The sequence below is a fragment of the Petaurus breviceps genome, unplaced genomic scaffold, assembly GCF_028583685.1.
Source record: "Petaurus breviceps papuanus isolate PSGF00001 unplaced genomic scaffold, PetGlider_PUasm1.0 174, whole genome shotgun sequence".
NCBI lineage: Eukaryota > Metazoa > Chordata > Mammalia > Diprotodontia > Petauridae > Petaurus > Petaurus breviceps.
In genome coordinates this window covers 26,396,191-26,415,750 of record NW_027185761.1, presented here as the reverse complement: position 1 = coordinate 26,415,750, position 19,560 = coordinate 26,396,191, and the positions used below count along the sequence as shown (strand labels likewise).

General features: G+C 37.8%; 1 protein-coding gene across 3 annotated transcripts in view; it reads right to left on the bottom strand.

Moving 5' to 3' along the window:
• Positions 1-6,997: 6,997 nt before the first annotated feature.
• The window catches only part of RAD18 (RAD18 E3 ubiquitin protein ligase), a 110,507-nt gene continuing 97,944 nt past the window's right edge, over positions 6,998-19,560 (bottom strand). Inside the window, exons 12-14 of one of the 3 annotated variants that reach the window (XM_069084040.1) lie at positions 18,439-18,495; positions 14,150-14,202; positions 6,998-8,284 (exon numbers count right to left, since the gene is read on the bottom strand). In XM_069084040.1, the coding sequence (XP_068940141.1) occupies positions 14,190-14,202; positions 18,439-18,495 (70 nt within the window). In that variant the 3' untranslated portion in view covers positions 6,998-8,284; positions 14,150-14,189. The remainder of the gene's footprint in view (positions 8,285-14,149; positions 14,203-18,438; positions 18,496-19,560) is intronic. The other 2 variants (XM_069084037.1, XM_069084039.1) reach the window with 2 other exon arrangements.

Sequence of the window (19,560 nt, the reverse complement as noted above, 5' to 3'; positions counted from 1 at the left end):
TTTTTTAATCATATTAGCTAATTGGTTATTTGATTCATTTTTAAAACATAATATTTATTTGGCAATTCAATGTGTGGTCATGTTTGGTTTTTTTTTTTTTTGGTTTGTTTTTTGCATTGTTTTGTTAATATATTCTTTGATTTTCAGATAATATATAAATACTGTGGTATTTAGTTGAGGTCTTTAAATTTATGGACTTTTTAGTTTCCTGTTTTTTAATTGTATGCCCAACTAATTAATCTGGCTTTTAAAGTATTCTTTTTGTTGATGTATTTAAAGATAAAATTTCATCTCATAACTGCTTAGGTCACATCCCAAAAGTTTTGTTATATTGTCTTGTCATTTTCTTTTATGAAAATTTCTTCTCTTTCTATGATTTTCTATGATTGTTCTTTGAGCGATAGTTTGTTTGTTTGTTTTAGGGTCTGGTTATTTGGTCTAAAATTAAGTTTTAATCCATTCTTCAAAGGCCCTTAACTCACTGTGGTTTGAAAATAATCTGTTTAATATTTCTGTTATCATATACTTGTTGTGTGGTTTTAATGAAAAAATGGGGGAAATATGTATTTACCAGCACAACTAAAAAATCCATGCTCTATTACATCTTTCTAAAATTATATTCATTTTTAAGATTATGTTGTCTTTTGATTATCTAGGAATGAGAAAGGTGCATTGAGATCCCAAACTATCAAAGTTTTACTATTTCTTCCTATATATTGAACTTTTTCCTGTAATTATTTAGATGCTGTGTCATCTAGTTCATATATATTATTTACATTTATTTGTTTATGTTGCCTTTAATCATAATGTAATTTTCCAATTTATCTTTTTTAAATCTAGTCTTTTACCATTGCTTTGTTTGAAATCATGACTGTTAACCCTGTTTTTATGAGTTCACCTGAAACATTAACGCTCTTTCTCCAGGTCTTTAACTATGTTTGATTCTTGCTGTTTCAAGGATAATTCTTTTTTTTTTTGGAGGGGCAATTGGGGTTAAGTGACTTGCCAAAGGTCACACAGCTAGTTTTGGTGTTGTTTCTGAGATCAGATTTGAACTCAGGTCCTCCTGACTCTAGGGCCAGTGCTCTATTCACTGTACCACCTAGCCGCCCCAAGGATAATTCTTGTAAACAACATATCATTGGATTCTACCTTCTAATTCATTCTGTTAACTTCTTCCTTTTTATGAGTAAATTCTTCCCATTCACATTCAGACATTATTGTTAATTGCATATTTTCCTTTATTCTATCTTTTTGTACTTTTCCCTCTACCCCTGCCCCCTGTTTAAAGCAAAAAAGTTTTAAGTGTGCTCAACATTAGTGATATATATTTTATACAATTTTAGCCCATTCCAAGACTTCTTTTCTCTTCACCTTACCCAATCCATTGTCACAGGATTTTGCCATTTATTTCCTTCCTTTTAATCCTGCTTCATGCTCTACCTTTCAAATATGAAATTTGTTTTGCTTCTGGCTAATCCCTCCCTGAATCTGCTCTTCCCTCTTTAATCCCCTTGTCTTATCTCCTTTTCCTGATTACCTGTTGAGTTCAATGTGTTTTTGCACCAAACTCTATGTGTTTATTCAATCATCCTTTGTCTAGTTTAGAGGGAAGTGAGGTTCATCTGTAGCCTACTTCCCCCACCCCTTCCTCAAAGTTTATATTCTTCATCCCAATTGTGTAAATTAAATTCCACCCCTTTTCCCTCTTTTCTTTCTTAGTATAATTCCCTAGTTCACTTTCTATAGTGTTAGACTGGATAAGGGAGCTCAGTGAAATTTTTCTTTCGGTCGTATATTTTTTGTAAACCTAGGCAGGATGAAGGAGCTCAATAAAGTTTCTCTTTGGATTTTTTCACAATTGTTCAATCTGGCAGTCTTTGTAGATGAGGTGAGTTGGGCTGCAGTGTGACCTATCATGTCATTTACCCAGCTGAGCCTTTCATTTCTTGAGATCAGAGCAAAAGAAAGTGTATATGTATAGAAAGAAGTTTTATTAGAAGTACATAATTGCCTTAACATATCAGAAACATTAAGGAAATGTTTGTTGATTGATTTTATTCAGTCATTAATTCATCTCTATACTCAGGCAGCCACTTAAAAAACACCCAGAACAGAGGACTACTGGGAAGCCCTTGATTGGAACACACAGCTGTGTACCATTCTTGTGCACCCCAAAGAGTCATTCTGTGATACTTCCAGGCACAATTCTGTTAAGGGAAGACAGGGTCCATATCCCTAGATGAATTTTCTGCAGAACCCAAAGTTATCTTGAGATTACATTACCACCTGCCTCTCTTTATAAACCCCAAGCAGGAAAAATAAATTGGTTACACAAAGTACATTTCCATGACAGCAGTAACTAGCACCTGGGAAAACTGCATCTCCTTCAAATGTGAAGCAAGAGAGAAATGACAGAGTGTGGAGGTAATTAAATGGACAATCCAGGCTTGAGACCTGAGGGAAAAGGCTTAGTGTTGCTAGCTGTTACAGGCTTTGAATTATTCAGATCAAACTCCTAGAATAATTCTACATCCCACTTGATGTCATATCCCCATGCAGTTTTCTTCCTGCCTAGGATCCAGCTCCCACATTTTCCAGGCTAACTAAGAAGAACCTGGGGGCACTCTGGGCCAGCATCAGATGCCCCAGGTGGAGGGGACGGAAGGAAGAGAAGTAGGTCCATGCTGAATAAGCCTTCAATTAAGTAGCAACAGAGATATGGAAACAGCAATATGGTCAGAGCCAGGGCCCCAGGGAGGCTGCCGAGAAGCCTGGACCCTCTTTAGAAATCATCTCTAGAGGAAGTTTCTTTAGGCACATCCCATGTGCATATCATCACACTTCTGCATGTTTCCAAACAAAGAACACACATGTGCTGTCTAATTATTTTATCTGCTGATGACAAAGTACAGAGCTGGACAGACCAGAGAAAGACTATCTACAGAGAAGTCAAAGATCAATTTGGATTGTTTCAGTTGCTTGCTAGGCAGCCAGGATGGCCTAAAAACTAGTCAGGAAAGACTTGGGAAGGGAAGGAAATAAGCACTTATGTAGTGCCTCCTATGTGTACTAAGTACTTTTCAATTATCTTATTTGATCCTCACAACAACCCTGTAAGGTAGAGGTGAAATGCCTAACCAAAGACTATACAGCGAGTGCCTGAAGCCACATTTGAACGTCTTCCCAATTCTGGATCCAATGCTCTATCCACCATGTCACCAACTGCCTCTAACTTGGGTTCAGTTACTAGATTTGACATATACTGTATGACTCTGGATGAGTCACAACCTCTTAGGTTCCCAGGTAATTCTCAAAAACCATTAGTTGTTGGGGAGCTGCTGATCTGTGTCAGTGAAGGACACTTCCACACTGATAGCTGTTCTCAAGTATCTGAAGGGCAGAACCACAAGCAGCAGGTAGAAGTTGCAAAGAAGCCAATGTGGGCTTGATGTCAAAACATATTCCACAGTCACTTAGATTTAGGAGCTGTCCAAAAGCCCAAGGTGCTGCTTTAAGAGGCAGTGGATTCCCAAACCACCGGTGGTCTTCAAGACACCATAAGTCAGCTATGTTACAGTGGGGATTTGGGGGTGAAGGAAAAGTATCAGTTAGACTAGATGGCCACTGAGGTCCTTTCTAATTCTCAAATTCTCAGTTATTCACAATGATGAAACTACAGGTCCAGACTAAACACAGATGAACAAATACAAATGGACAGATAAGTAGAGAGATGAAGGAAACTGAGCAGTTCTGATAATAGACTCCCCAAAGGCATTCATCTGATTATCAATTCATCAAGCAGTTACAGGGTGCAAGGCATTGTGCTAAATGCTGTGGGAAATGAAAAGCTAACATAGGGTTTGGCCCACAAAATCTTAACTAGTCTTATGTTGTTCTGCCTCAATCCTCTGCCCTCATGAGGATGATACAGTACATTTTCTGGATTAGCTCAATCAGCATTTCAACTGTAGCCCTGCCACAACATGTCTACCTCTAAAGTGAATTCTAACTCATTAGGATTAGGGGCTGGAACTATGACTTAACTGATAAAGGGAATTCCTGGATCAGTAAACTTCAACTATCAATGCAGCAGTTAGCTCTTTCCCTGAAATTTATAGTCTTTAAAAAAAAACTGCCTAGAAGTCTGAGAGTGTGATTTCCTCAAGGTTGCAAAGCCAGTACATGTCAGAATTTGAACCCAAGCCTTCCTGGTTTAAAGGTTAGCTCTCTAACTACCACACCATGCTGCATTTTACTTTAACTCTGTGATACAGATGCATTTCTGTCCATTCATCAACTAATGTGTTTTTCCCCTGATATCTGTAGGTCAATGTTATTTTCTTAGATTTTAAGTTTTGTGTGCCAAGAGGCCAAAGCCTAGGAAGATCTAAAATGCTTGCCCCCAAAAAGGGCAAAAGTAATTTAAAAATTCAAGGCAGTGTTATTTATTACATTGCTACTTTCTCTGTAATGTGTCTTGCATAGTGTCATAAACCATTGGGTATTTAATAAACAATTTTGGGATATTAATAATAGCTTATTCTCAACACCTGCTTGGGGGTAGCAATGACTGTAAACATTTTACATATGAGGGGCTGAAGCACTGAAAGGTTAAGAGGTTTACTCAAGATCACACAGTTAACTACTAATAGCAGTTTTAATAGTTCCTTAAAAAGAAATTCCAGACTGCTCAATAGCTGAGACTCAGCAAAGTTGATACGCAAACCTCCAGATGCTCAAAGTGGTCATTCACTTCACTGCAAACCAGAAATTAAACATGATCAGGAGACTAGACTCCAGTCTGAGCATTTTCACCATCTTGGTATGTGCCCCTGTTGTACATTTATCTTTGTTAATATCCTTGTTCCCCATCTCCCCAAGATTGAAACAGTCAAGTTTACCTGCTTCATCCTTCATACATAGTTTGTGCTTAATAATTGCTCATAAGATTGCATCAGACATGGACAAGTAACAATCTCAGAGCTGGAAAGGACCTTAGAAGCTTAGTTCAACTTATCCATGAGCCCATCCCTTCTCTAATGTCCCCATCAACTGGTCATCTAAGCTTCCGATGTAAGACTTCTAGTGAGGGGCAACCCATGTACCTTCAAGAGAGCTGATTCTAATTTGTGGTCACTTTAAGCTACCTACCAGGGAACTTGACTTTGCTTCAATCTCTTTTCTCTGTGCCTTTGCACCGGTTGTCCCCCAAGCCTAAATGCCCTCCCTCCTAACCTCTACCTGGTAGAATCCTTGGCTTTCTTTTAGCCTAAGTTCAGGGGCTACTTTGGACAGAAGTCCTTTTCAGGTTTTTCCCAGAGGCTGGTACCTTTCCCTCCTTTTCTCTATTCTGCATGTTATCTGACATGTACCAATTTATGGCATATTATCACTCCATTAGAATGTATATTTACTTTTTCTTTGTATCCCTAGCATTCAGAACAGTGCTTGGTACATAGTAGATGCTTAATAAAGGTTTGTTGGTTGATTCTGACGTGATTCTAGAAAGGGGTAGTTTGTGAGCTTGTGGTTATTATTAAGATACAGTATGAATTCTTTTAACAGGTCTTGCCAGACATCAATTTTCTTTTCTCTTTTAAAATAAGGCCACAAGGTTGGTAGATCAAGAGAATGTTGTAGACCTAATATGCCACTGGATTTTTCCTAAATGGAGACTTCTGGCCAAAATGATTGCCTTAATGGGAGTCACCATATCTAGCTCTCACATACCCACTGTAGCAAATGAATTCTGGGCTGAGCTTAACTCAGGCCAGTCCCCTCTAGTTTAGGTTCAATATTGGAACAAAATGAGACACTCAGTCATTCAACTGTTAAGAAAAAAAGATTTATTTAGCTATAACAGGAGAAGTATATTCAAGGATAAGCAATGAGGAGACCTCCAGCTGATTTAGCTGAGTGGAGCTCCTTTTGTGAACCACCAGCCAAGCATCTAAGAGTCTTCCCTGCTGTCATGGCTACTTTGTATCCATGTAATTAGAATGTGATGTCAAGAGGCGGCTAGGTGGTTTAGCAAATAGAGCACCGGCCCTGGAGTCAGGAGGACCAGAGTTCAAATCCGGTCTCAAACACTTAACACTTACTACTCGTGTGACCTTGGGCACTTAACCCCAATTGCCCTGCCTTCCCCCCTCCAAAAAAAAAAGCAAAAAAGAATGAGGTCACCAGTTTGAGCCCTTAATCTCTTGAGTCAACTGAGTCTTAAAGAATGTCTCAATGACTTTTACAGAAGAGCCATCCCAATGAGGGAGGGTGGGTTTTTATTCTAAGTAAGTTAGAATATTGCTCCTACCATAGTCCCAGACTGAATGATTATCCAAGAAATCCAGTGGAAAAACTGCCATAATATTCTTCATCCCAGAACTGCATTAAAAAGTCAGCCAGGGCGGCTAGGTGGCACAGTCAATAGAGCACCGGCCCTGGAGTCAGGAGGACCTGAGTTCAAATCTGACCTCAGACATGTAACACTTACTAGCCATGTGACCTTGGGCAAGTCACTTAATCCCAATTGCCCTGCCCTCCCCCCTCCAAAAAAAAAAAGCAAGTAAAATTGTTCACATATGCCTCCTGTAAGATCTCTTTCTGGGCTCAAAAGTCCTACTTCAAGTTCCTTTAAACTAACAAATCATGCTTATCAAAATGAGACATTCTTATGTAACTATATGATAGAGGGTAGTCATAAAAAAGACAAAATGTCATTTTAGTTAGGAAATTACTCAACCCTCAGACATAATAAGACTCCACTTTTTAACTTCAGTTCCCAAACATATAATGAAGAGCCAAGGTCAATGGAGACAGACTTTGGAAACAGGCAGAAATTAATGTTGTCATTGGTACATTTAGAAATGTGTTGTCGTCATATTACTAGGGCTTGCTTCTGTCCTTTAATGAACTTTAATATGCTAAGTGGAGAGGTGGAGATTCAGGTCTTTGCAGTACAAAGAGTGACATTGAGAAATCTGGGAGAGACACAAGATAATATTTCAATAAGCATTTATTAGACATCAGCCGTCATTCTGCAAGTAGGTAAGAATTCCTCCTAGCCTGTTAAATGGCTAAAGTATTTATAGTGTATATGCTTTTAAAGGCATATTTTATACATAATGACTACAACAATATAAACTGAGTCAACAGAGAGAGGCAAAAAAAAAAAACCTATGGTCAAACACAACAGCCAACAATTAGCATTATACCGCAAAGTTAAAGGGTGCGTCTCCTTTCTACTAACAACTTATAATCAAACTATTTTCTCTGGGAATGTATTTTTAAAAGGGATTTGTTTGAATGCTTGTAGGGGAAGCATCTGTTGTGCCAATACATAATATATCCAATTTTAATATAAAAAAAGGCATATTTAGATCGACATATGAAGTATTTAATTCACTTACTCATAAATTTTATCAGAATACAAAATATCAAGAATGCGGTTTAGGAATTAAATGGTATAAATATTAATCAATGGAGTCATTTAAATCTGTAAGTGCCTTTTCAAGAGTTGTAATACATTTAATAATTATTTCAAAACACTGCTGACTTTTTAAATGAAAATATTAATTAGTCTTTTATGCAAAAGTAACAGGCTATCAGTGAGCCAGATGCATAATATTCTGCTAAATTATATATACCAGGATTTAATATGTGAAACCACTGTAATTTAGATACTCTGTGTCTGAATCAGACACATTAATGAATGCTTACCTGAGTGCCTAAACCCCACTTTCCATAGATACACCCTACTGTCTTCTCCTACCACCAAATTTTTCCACTGCTAGTCTCATTGGAGTGGGAAAGAAGCAGAAGCCCTTGGGCTAGGAGAATAAATGGCCCACGAGGGATATTTTATGAGTAAGAAACACAAACCCAAGATTCCACCACTATGCAAATAGCATTCCACCCCCAAGGAGAGTGGGGTATGGCTATGTATGAAGGTGTTTAGTGATGTGGGAAGAAATGGAGGATCAAATGAGCAGGGTTTAAGATTTGTTTGGTTTCTGCAAGGCTGTGTTAAATGAAAGTCAGCCTAAATGTAACTTACTATCAGCAACTTAAACAACCAAATTGAGAATTTAATCCACGGACAGACAGGACAAAGAATATGAAATCCTTAGGATAACAAAATGTATCATACTTTGATCTCTGTACTTAGAAAAGTCAACAGGAAGCCTAATTTTTGATACGTTTACTTCTTCTATTGCTACAGTTGCTTTCTGGTGTTCTTGAACGAGATGCTTTTCTAGTGCTCATCTTGCTTTTATTTCTGCTTCTGGAAATAAAGAAAAAAGTTGTATCTTAGAAAGAGTCCGAATAACATTTCTGAAAACTCAGCAAACAACACATTCTAGGTTTTCTTAATTTCACAAAATCACTGAATTTTAGAATTGGAAGGGACTTCCACATCTATTCAAGTCCAATTTATAAAAGAAAAAGAATACCCCTGGCAATATACTTGACAAGTTATCCCTCTAGCCTCTTTTGGAAGATGCCCCAGGCTAATAACTCACTCCACCTGGGACCAGCTCTAATAAGTAGGAAGTTTTCCTTAATACCAAGCCTAAATTTACTTCTTGGCCACTTCCACCAATTGCTCTGGTTTCTGCCTTCTGAAACCAAACAGAACAGGTCTCATCCCTCTTCCACAGGACGGCTTTTTAGTTATCGTCCCTCTTCCCTTTAGTCTTCCTTCTCCTCTCCAAATTAAACATCCCTTGTTCTTTCAATTGATTCTCATATGGAAAGGAGTCAAGGCCTGTCACCATGTTGGTTGTGTAAGTCTGGCTGATGTCCTATTTATCTCAGTATTTCTCCATCTACAATGAGAACACAATGTTGCAGGTGTAGTCCAGAGATAAGAGCACAGTATAGTAGTCAATCAACAAGCATTTATTAAGTTCTTAACTATGTTCCAGGCATTGTCCTAAGTGCTAGGAATATAAATATAAGTAAAAAGACAGTCCCTAGCTTCAAGGAGCTTACATTCTAATGGAAGAAGACAACATATGTAAGGAAGTTTAAAAATGGATCGTGAGACAGCAGGGGAAGGTACCCATATGGGGTTGGTGAAGTCCAGAGAGTCAGAAGCAGCATGAGGAAAAGGAATGAAGTATGACTGGCCTGTGTCCTTTCACAAAACAGATGTTCTGGCAAAAAAAACACCAATGAGAGAAAGGAGGGAAGGTATGTTCTAGGATGAGAATAGGAGTACACAGGATGATTATCATCTGCTTATTCCTAAACACTGTTCGTCTCTTCATGCACCCCAACATTGCATTAGATATTTTCGTTGACACATCACACTCTTCCTGAGCTTGAAGTATGATAAACCCCCCAGATCTTTTCCCTACAAACACATCAAGCCATGACTGCCTCATCTTTTATTTGTGAAGTCAACTTTTGAATCTACCAGCAATATAACCTATTTATCTCTATTAAATGTTATCTATTTAGATTCAGTCCAATCTTTTAGCCTGTCAAGATACTTTAAGACCCTATCAGTCAATGTGTTTTCCCTTTCTCTTCTAAATCTGCAATCTGTCTTCTGAGTCCACTATTCAATTGAAATTGATCTCTCCAAAGTTACCAATGATCTCTCAACTGTCAAATCCAATGGCAGTTTCTTAAAGCTCATCTTTCTTGACCTCTTTACACCATTTGACACAGTAAACCACCTTCTTGTCCTGAATACTCTTTCCTCTCTGGATTTTTGTGACTGCTCTTTCTTGGTTTTCCTGCTGTCTGACCACCAGTCACTTTTGCTGAATCTTTTATCCATCCATTCCACACTCAGTAGGAGTGGGTGTTCCTCAAGGTTTTGTCTTAGACTATCTTCTCTATTCTGTTTATACCCATAGACACACATAGTGATCTTCATCACTTTCCATGGATTCAATTACCATGTTTATGCAAACGATTCCAGCCCCAGATACTCTCCTTTGTTCCAGTCCCACATTATCAACTTCCTATTGTATACTTAGAACTAGATTTCCAAAGGTATCTCAAATTCAACAAGTCTAAAAGAATTCATTATCTTTCTCCATAAATTCACCATTTTGCAAAATTCCTTATTACTGCTAAGTGTACTACCAACCTTCCAGACTTTTGTTTCATCTTCCTTTTATCCAAGTCTTTGATAAGAATAATACACAGCTTAGGGTCAAGTTTATATCCCTGAGGCAGTCTACCAGAGACTTCCTTCCAGCTGATGTCAAACTATTCATGACTAAATTTTGAGCCTGGCCATTCACCCAGTTCTGAATCCACCTAACTGTACCATTATGTACACCACATCTCTCTATCTCTGTCTATAAGAACAGAACGATGTACTTTGCCAAGTTTTGCTAAAAATTTAAATTAACTATATCTAAGACATTCTTCTGAACTATCAGTTTAGGAATCATGTCAAAAAAGTAATAAATTCAGTTTAGCATGCCCTGTTCTTAAGGAAGTCATGCTGGGGTCTCTAAGACCACCAGTTCCTTTTCTAGATATTCAGTAATCATATTTATAAAGGACGTTGGTAGTAATCTAGTCTAACCCATACCTGGAAGAAATACCCAACAAAATATACTCCAAAAGTCTTGGTTCTACTCAAAGAACTCCAAGGAGGACTACATTATCCATGAGATAGCCCTTTCTACTTTTGGACAGCATCAATTATTAGGAAGAACACGAAGCTTACATTTGTCTTCCATGCATTGTTCTTGGTTCTGTCCTCTGGGATAAAAAAGAACAAATCAAATCTACCTTCCTCATAATAGCCTTCAGATGCTTGAACGCAGGGATTATGTCTCCTGAGTCCCCCATTTCATTCTCAGAATTCTGCAAGGAATCACTCTTACTGTACAAGTAATCAAGCTTACTGATCTATGATTTAGAGATTACTCTCTTTTGAAAATGATAATTATGTTTACTTTCCTCTGATACCATGGTTCAAAGCCATTCCCAAGTTTCATGACCTTTCAAATATCAATGATGATACCATCACATCCACCAGTTCTTTTAGTATCCCAGGAAATAGCTCATCTCAGTCAAGTATCTTAAATTCATCAGTAGCAGTTAGGTGCTCTCTTATCATGTGGTAATTCTAAATGCTCACTTTTGTTAGGAAATGAACAACTAGTATATTTTAGGGGGTAAGGCAGAAAGCAAAGTATATTTAGTATCTGGGTGATACGTGGAATGGAAAGATTCCCACTATGACCACTGAACTATAATAAATTACAAAAACTTGAGAATATTACAAAATGGGAGGGCACAGTACAGGGAGAGGGAGAGTCAAACTGGTCCTTAACAAAGTCACAAAAACTCCAAGAAAATTCAGTAATGGTTAAGAAAACAAGCTCACAAAGAGCTTGACTATTTTTTAAAAATTGGATTCTTGATATCCTGTGTTAATTTATACTTTTCCTCACAAATTCCTAGTAATAATTCTCATTGAATGTGTAGTGTTACTATTTAAGGAAACTAGCAGCTCAAAATACAAGTAAAAATCTGTCAGTTTATGCTTTTCTTGAAAGACTATTTCTGCCTTTTGATAAAAGCCTTTAAAAGAGTATTTTTTTTTCAATTCTTTTAAAATGACATAAATGAAGTTTCTCATTCTTTTCAACAATCAATGGGCAGGGCAGGGGGGGGGGGACACAGAGAAGAAGTGTCAATCCACAAAATGTCACCTGTGTCTTTTGCTAATATACAATAAATTCGTTTCAGTAGGATCTGATGGAGCTTAACAGCTAACATTTCTTGACCTAATTATACTATTTACAAAATCCAATCTAATACATTCTTGTCCACAATAAAGAAGTTGTTTCTCACATAAAGATGACTGTTTCCTGTCTCATAAAATTACTCCATAACATTATAAGGAGAGATTCCCATGCTCTACTAGCCAAGAAGAAGCAATCTACTCTACACCAAAAAGGAGCATTAATTCAGGAGTTTGGCTGAGATTTCTCAATGATGTCACCCTGGTTCAGGGAGGGAAAACTGAAGCTTCCGGCATTGCCTAACAATGACTCTGGGGTACACAGGCAAAGTTGACTTTCTTCCGTAGCTCTTTACATTTGAATAAGAAATGTGAAGCCAACGAAAGTACATTGGGGATACAAATGCAACAACTTAGGCAACAGGATGTCAGAACAACTTGGAAAACAAGAGGAGATTTTTTTTCTTTTGGTCCAATTTCTTAATAGGTTTCACCAATAAATCACAAGTGAATAGAAGCAAAATGAAAAACTGTCTCAGTCTGTCTAGAAGTATTGTGATTTATATTAGGGCACCATGCCAATGAAAAAGCACTTAGGAAAAGGCCATTTAAAGTCACAATACTTCTAAAACACATTATAAACTTTAAACCAGAGTCCTTAAAATTGGCTCGTTATGAATGAAAATGTCAATATGCTATTACAAAGTAGTGGCATGTCAGCTCCCTTGTATTCAATTCCATTTGTGTCATTCCAACCAATTGGGTCAATTATACATTTGATATCATCTCTTTAAATAGGTAAACGATTCTATTTCCAAACTTAGAAAAAGCAGTCTGATTCCTTTAATTAAATGATACTATAAAGGAAAAAGTTGCCTTTTATAAAAGTTCCCTTTGTCTAGAGGCCTATTTCATTTTCCACAAAAGTAAATAAGAAAGAGAGGCAGCATGGTTTGTGGTGAGAACCCAGTAAGACTTGTTTTCAAGTTCTGTTTCTGATATATATTGGAAGATAGGAGGCACAATGACTAGTGCTACATTCAAATCCAGCCTGACACACTCACCAGCCATATGGTCTTGGGGGTTACTTAATTTCTGTTTGCCTCAGTTTCCTCAAATGTAAAATGGAGGTACCAATGGCACTTTCCTCCCAAGGTTGTTGTGAGAATCAAATGAAATAATAATTATAAAAGTACTTAGCCCAGTGCTAGTACACAGTAGGTGCTTTATAAATGCTAATTATTATTAATTATTATGATGTGATCCTAAGTAAGTCATCTAATCTCTCAGGATCTCAGACAATTCCCTAAGATTCTAGAAACAGCAGAATAATTACCAATCTATATTGGTAGACCTGTATATTGTTCATAGGACCATAAATTTAGAGTTAGAAGGGAATATTGAGAAACTCATTCAGAAACACACTAATAAGAATTAAAAAGTGAAAAAAGTCAAGGACTAGAACCCAGGTCTTATGACTTCAAGTCCAGTGATCCTTCTACTAAGCCATACAGCCTTCCAAATTATATTAGGCAACTTAATTTAACCTAGTAGAAAGAACCCTGGTTGGTTCATCAAACTTTGTCTCTAGTGCTGACTCTGCCATTCACTAAGCATGTGACCTCAGACAATCCAACAAGCTTTCCTGGGTCTTGACTTACCTTTAGCTACCTAAGGAAAAGGAGAACATCCTAAAATACATTTTCATCAAAGTTTTCTCAAAATGCATTAATGTTCCATGGAATGGAACAAGGTTCTCAAAATGCCCCTATCTGTAGAGAAATGCAATTAATAGTCACTTAATACTTCTAAACTGTAGAAAGTTTATCTAGCCTTTGCATACTACAAATGAACAATCTTCTTGCCAAAAGGTTGATCAAACCATCCACAATGCTAAAACAGAGTAGATTAAAAATTTATATTGTCCACATATAATTGGGAGAGTTGTCTCTCAAGTTAATCCACCATTATATAGATCTTGGATGGGTAAGGTGGATGGAAGGGTTGCCATCCTATCGATAGGGCTTGGCACAACATTAAATATGAGGAAAAAATTAGGTTACTTCATATTTAGGAAATTCTGCAATGCTTTCGATGATTTTTTAAAAGTCTCTCAATACCAAGATTCTTTCAGTGATGTTATACAGCTACAAGTGTTGGAACAAGACAATTTGTAAAGTATCAAAATTATAAGTAAGCAAGGGATACAAAGACAAAGATGAACCAATTCCTGTCCACAAGGAGCTTACATTCTATTGAAGTAGACAATATGTACATGTTTAAGTATATACAAAATATATATTGTACAAAGTAATTCAGTGCAAATAAAATACAGCACAAGGGTATGGGGAACTGGCAGCTAGGGGGAATTAAGGAAAGGGCTCATATAGTAAATGGTTTTAGAGATGAATTCTGAAGGAAACTCACCATTACAAGATGTGGAGGTAGGGAGGAAGTACATTCCAGGCTAATGCACAGGCCTGGAGACAGGAGATACAATGTTGTATGAGAAGAATAACAAAAAGGTCAGTTAGGCTGAACCAAAGAGTACTAAGAAACATAATATATATATAATGAGACTACAGTCAGGTTGTGAGTGGTATTATATGCCAAACAGAAGGCTTCACTAAAGGCAAAAGGGAGTCACTAGAGTTTATTTAGCAGGGGAGTAACCTACTCTAGCCTTCTTCAGAAATATCATCTCTCCAGCTATGTTGAGAATGGATTCAAGAGAGGAGATACATGAGGCAAGGAAAACAGGAGGTTAAAGCAACAATATAGTTAAGAGGTAAAAAGGGCCAGAATTAGGATGGTGGTTATGTGAGTGGAGAGAAGATGACTGACGTGAGATGTTTTGGAAGGAGAATCTACGAGGCTTGCCAACTGATTGGATATGTAGCATAAGGGAAAGTAAGGAGCTGAGGATGATTTAGAGATTGCAAACATGGGTGATTAGAAAGACCCCTAGAGACAAATAGGGAAGTCAGGAAGAAGGGTAAATTTTAGGAGTTCTGTCATGGACATATTAAGTTTGAGATGTCCTTAGGGTATCTAGTTCAAAATGTCCACTAAGCAGCTGGTAATCTGGGACTGAAGTTCAGATAAGAAAGAGAGAGAACATCATTAGGTATGTTCATTGAGTAATCACCTGTGTAGCAATGATAATTGAACCGTTGGGAACTGATGTGAGGTCACCAAGTAAGTCAGTAGAGAAAGAAAAAAACTCAGGACAGAGCCTAGAAGTCCACCTAAAATTAGCAAGCAAAGAAAGGATACGGGTTCAGCAAAGTAGGCTGAGAATGAGCAAACAAGTATGAGGAGAACCAAGAAAGATCAGTATCATGAAAATCCAAAGAGGAGAGAGTATCCAGAAAGAGTGGGCAGTCAGCATTATTAAATACTGCAGAGAGGTCAAGAAAAATGAGGATTTAGAAAAAAGCCAATGGATTTAGTAAAGCTGAGATCACTGGTAACTTTAGAGAAAGTAGTTTCAGTAGAATAATGAGGCCAGAAACCATGTTGCAAGTGTCTGAGAAGGCGTAAAAGGAAAGGAAGTGGCATCAATGAGGGTAGACAGCTTTTCTTAGGTGTAGATAGATACATAGACAGACAGACAAACTTTTCTTTTCTTCTTTTTTTTTTTTTGCATGTGGGAAGGCAAAGCAATTGGGATTAAGTGACTTGCCCAAGGTCACACAGCTAGTAAGTGTGTCAAGTGTCTGAGGCCCCATTTGAACTCAGGTCCTCCTGACTCCAGTGCCGGTGCTCTATGCACTACACCACGTAGCTGCCCCAAACATTTAATTTCTAAAGAAATACTATATCATTAGTTGAAAAAGTTAGAAATATTATATCAAGATCACTTTGTGGGGTTTTTAGACAGCAAAAGTATAAACCTGCCTTCTTTAAAAATATGAAAAGCTTACAGACAAATTATTTGCTATTAATGACAAAGAGATGATAATTAGAATATAAAAAAAAGAAGATAGGCCTGCATTTTCAGGTTTTGTAGGGAGACTAATGAAATGTCTTTTCTAATTTGATGCCCAGTGAACTTCCAAGACAAATGGCAACTGACTGCAAAGGTAACATTTTAAAAGACAAATAGCGATTTTCATTCCTTATATAGTTTCTGAAACTGTCCATAGTATAAAGTACAATCTCCAAGCACCCTGACTTATGCTCCCCAATGTGATGGGAAAGTATTGCAGTTGATAGTATAGTAAAATGGAAATGTCTTCATCTTGTTATTTAACCTTGATAATTTTTTTTCATTTTATTTCTTATTCTTTTTGAAATGCATTTGTACTGTGGGAGCCAAACTTCTTTTCTGCTTGAAAAAATGTTACCTTATTTGGGACAATGTGCTGCTGTGAACACCAGATAGCCAGGGAATTAGGAGAATGTGGTAAGAATAGAGTTACTTTACTATGCTGTAGGAGTAATATTTAAAATATGTGATTTAGCTTCCCTTCAAATGTGCCCATAAATTTGAGATGGACATTTATGAGCTGCTTCTTTTTTCAGATGAATTTGAGTCATTCAGATTTTTACTATTTCCATTTAAGTCATACAAGAGTGTAAGCCCTTGGGAGACAGGGGGTTGTAGCTTCCTTGACAATATTCCAGGATATGTGAAGTACTTTTGAATAATTATGAATCTCAAAAGCCTATGTTACTATAAAAGCAAGATAAGCAAATAAGTATTTACTAAGGAGTAGGACTGAATGACCAGTGCAAGGAATGGTACCAACCAAATACAAAGAAGTGAAAGACATGGTAACTGCAGTTAAGAAAACTGCTGTCTTTGGGGGCGGCTAGGTGACGCAGTGAATAGAGCACTGACCCTGGAGTCAGGAGGACCTGGGTTCAGATCTGGCCTCAGACACTTAACACAAAATACTAGCCGTGTGACTTTGGACAAGTCACTTAACCCCAACTGCCTTCCAAAAAAAAAAAAAAGACATCTTAGGGGCAGCTAGGTGGCACAGTGAATGGAGCACCAGCCCTGGAGTCAGGAGGACTTGAGTTCAAATCTGACCTCAGACACTTAACACAAAAAACTAGCTGTATGACTTTGGGCAAGTCACTTAACCCCAATTGCCCTCAAAAGAAAGAAAGAAAGAAAACTGCTGTCTAACAGAAGACAATATGTAAAAACAAAAAAGTTGACACCAGAAAATGGCAATAAAGAAAATAATTTAAGCAGGAATACAAGGCAGTACATGGTTAGTTGCCAAATAAGTGAGCCAGACAATGAATGATATGAGTTTAGAGAAGAGAGCAATCACTGTAGGTTGTATAAAACCAGGAAGATTTTATGGAGATTAGGAAGGATGTCTGACCTCTCAAGGAGGGTATGATTTGAACATGTGGGGAAGAGACCAAAGGAGTCACTATCATCTGAGAAAATGATATAAGCAAAGGCAAAAATATAAGAACTGTCTGAGGAATGGCAAATCTATCAGTGTGACTAGTCTTATAACTAGCATGAATAATCACACCACATGATCAGTTCTACAGAGTGGTCACAATTTTGGCAGCTCTTTCATAAGCCAGTTACAAAGCATGTGCCATCCAGTCTCCAATAGGCTGTAAGTGCCTTGCTGACTCTTGAACTCTGACCCCTCCCAGCACCTAGCACATTGCTTTGCACACAGGAGATGTACAATATATATTCGTTACTTGAATTCTCTCTTTATTCTCCAGAGACAGTCCTCAGGGGCAGCTAGGCGGCGCAGTGAATAGAGCACCAGCCCTGGACTCAGGAGGACCTGAGTTCAGATCTGGCTTCAGATACTTAACACTTTCTAGCTATGTGACCTTGGGCAAGTCACTTAAGCCCAATTGGCGCCCCAAAAGAAAAGAAAAAATAAAAAAAGACAGTCCTCAGCTGCTCTGGAAAGAGCTTTTATAAAAATGTAAAAAAAGTATGTTGAGTTCCCTGTCTCTGAATGGCTTGTGGTAGATAGCATGCACCTGATTATCTGTCTGGAGTCTGAGCTAGAACCTGCACTCTTTCATTAATCAGGCTATCCTAGCTCTGTGATCCCATTTCTGGGCCAAAACACACGAACATGAATGCAAACTGGTAACATTATATTTAATTTGAAGTGTCTAACTGTGCAGAGCCCTGTGCTGGGTGTTAAGAGATAAAAAGACAAAAAACAATTTTAGCCCTTATGGGCATGATTTGTTTAAATAAGATCGTGCACAAGCATTACCTGATCTAACAAATTGGTTGAATATTTATAATAATTTACTAGTTCATGGTATACATTAATTTTGAAAGCTGTGATTATGTTTCATGGGTTAGCCATGGTCAAAGAATTTATCACCAAGTGGCTGGCCTACTAGAGGTGAACTCTGTATTAAGCTAAGCTTGTTTTGGGGAAACAGACGTAGTCTGCCACTGGAACCATAATCAATTCCTTTGTAAAATGTCATCAGAGAGAGAGATGACTAGAAAAGAAAGTGAGTCAGTCACATAGTGAAAGTGAAGGATAAACAACAGCTTGCATAACTCTACTGTATGTAGAGTATGTCATTCGATGTCACAAGAGGTAGTGGAAGGCATGCGTTACATTGAGCAGAAGATTAATAGTAGAACATATACAGAAGATGCACAGGATGAGAGAGTAAGATAGGGTGTCAATACCCATATCAGGGAGAACATGGATCCACTGAGCTATGCAGATAAATGACTGTATACTTACCTAGTTTCCAAAAATTCCTTTTCCTTTATGAGGTCTCTTACGATGTCTGAGCTAGAGCTAAAAGGACATATACATGGCATTATCATAGGGCATTTTTTAAGCTATTTGCAAGCTGTACTTTAATTGGCAAGACACAAAGCAATTACAATGACTGAGTCACTGCCCCTGGGGATCATAGTCTTATGGCAAGAAAATGTCATTATAAAGTACCTCGCAGTTCCACAGACTTGTCACAGTGTACATAGTGAGAATCTATTCCTCATATTATAATGGAGAAAACCTATGTAGATATCAGCCTTATCCACTGAAAATGCATTTTAATAGGATGACAATATAGAATTGCACAGTGCCTTTTATAATCCCAGGCTGCTTCCCAGACCAAAAGTCTATCTTTTCAACATGCTCTGCAGTTGTAAATCTTCAGATATCATGACTTGTGAGGAATTAAAAATTGCAGGTGACCAAAATGGCGATGGAAAGATGTATGGAGGGCACAAGGAAACTGCAGGTATTTACAATGATGACCTAAGCCCAAGAAAGGGGCAAATTCACTTGGTGAAATGTATAATTAGACAAGGACATAGGACTGGCATAACATCTGAGTAAGGAGCAGCATGGCCTAACAAGGCTTCACTGCCACTCCTCAGGCAGTCCTCTAGCAGGCTGAGTCGAATATTTGTGGAGTGTATGAAGAACAAAGAAAGGAAATGGGTGGATGGTTTGTGTTCTGTACTAATGGAAGAATACATAACTGATAGGATCACCAACCCATTAGAAAGCCTTGAGTGCATAAGGATTGGCTGAAGGAATTATGAATGTTTAGCCCTGAAAAAAGAAGATGGGAGCAGAGGGGGCCTGCATGTAGAGGAAGAAGATAAAATGGTTGTTTTAAATTATCTGAGGGACTACCACATGAAAGAAAGAATAAATTTGTTCTGCTTGACACCAGAAGGCAGAACCTGAAGCAATAGCTGGAAGCTACAGTCACGTTTGGTTTTACAAAAAGAGGGAGGGAGAAAGGGAGGGAGAGAGGGAAGATGAGAGGAAGGAGAGACAGAGAGAGAGAGAAAGGGAGAAAGAGAAAAGGAGGGAGAGGGAAAGGGAGAGAGAGAAGGAGGGAGA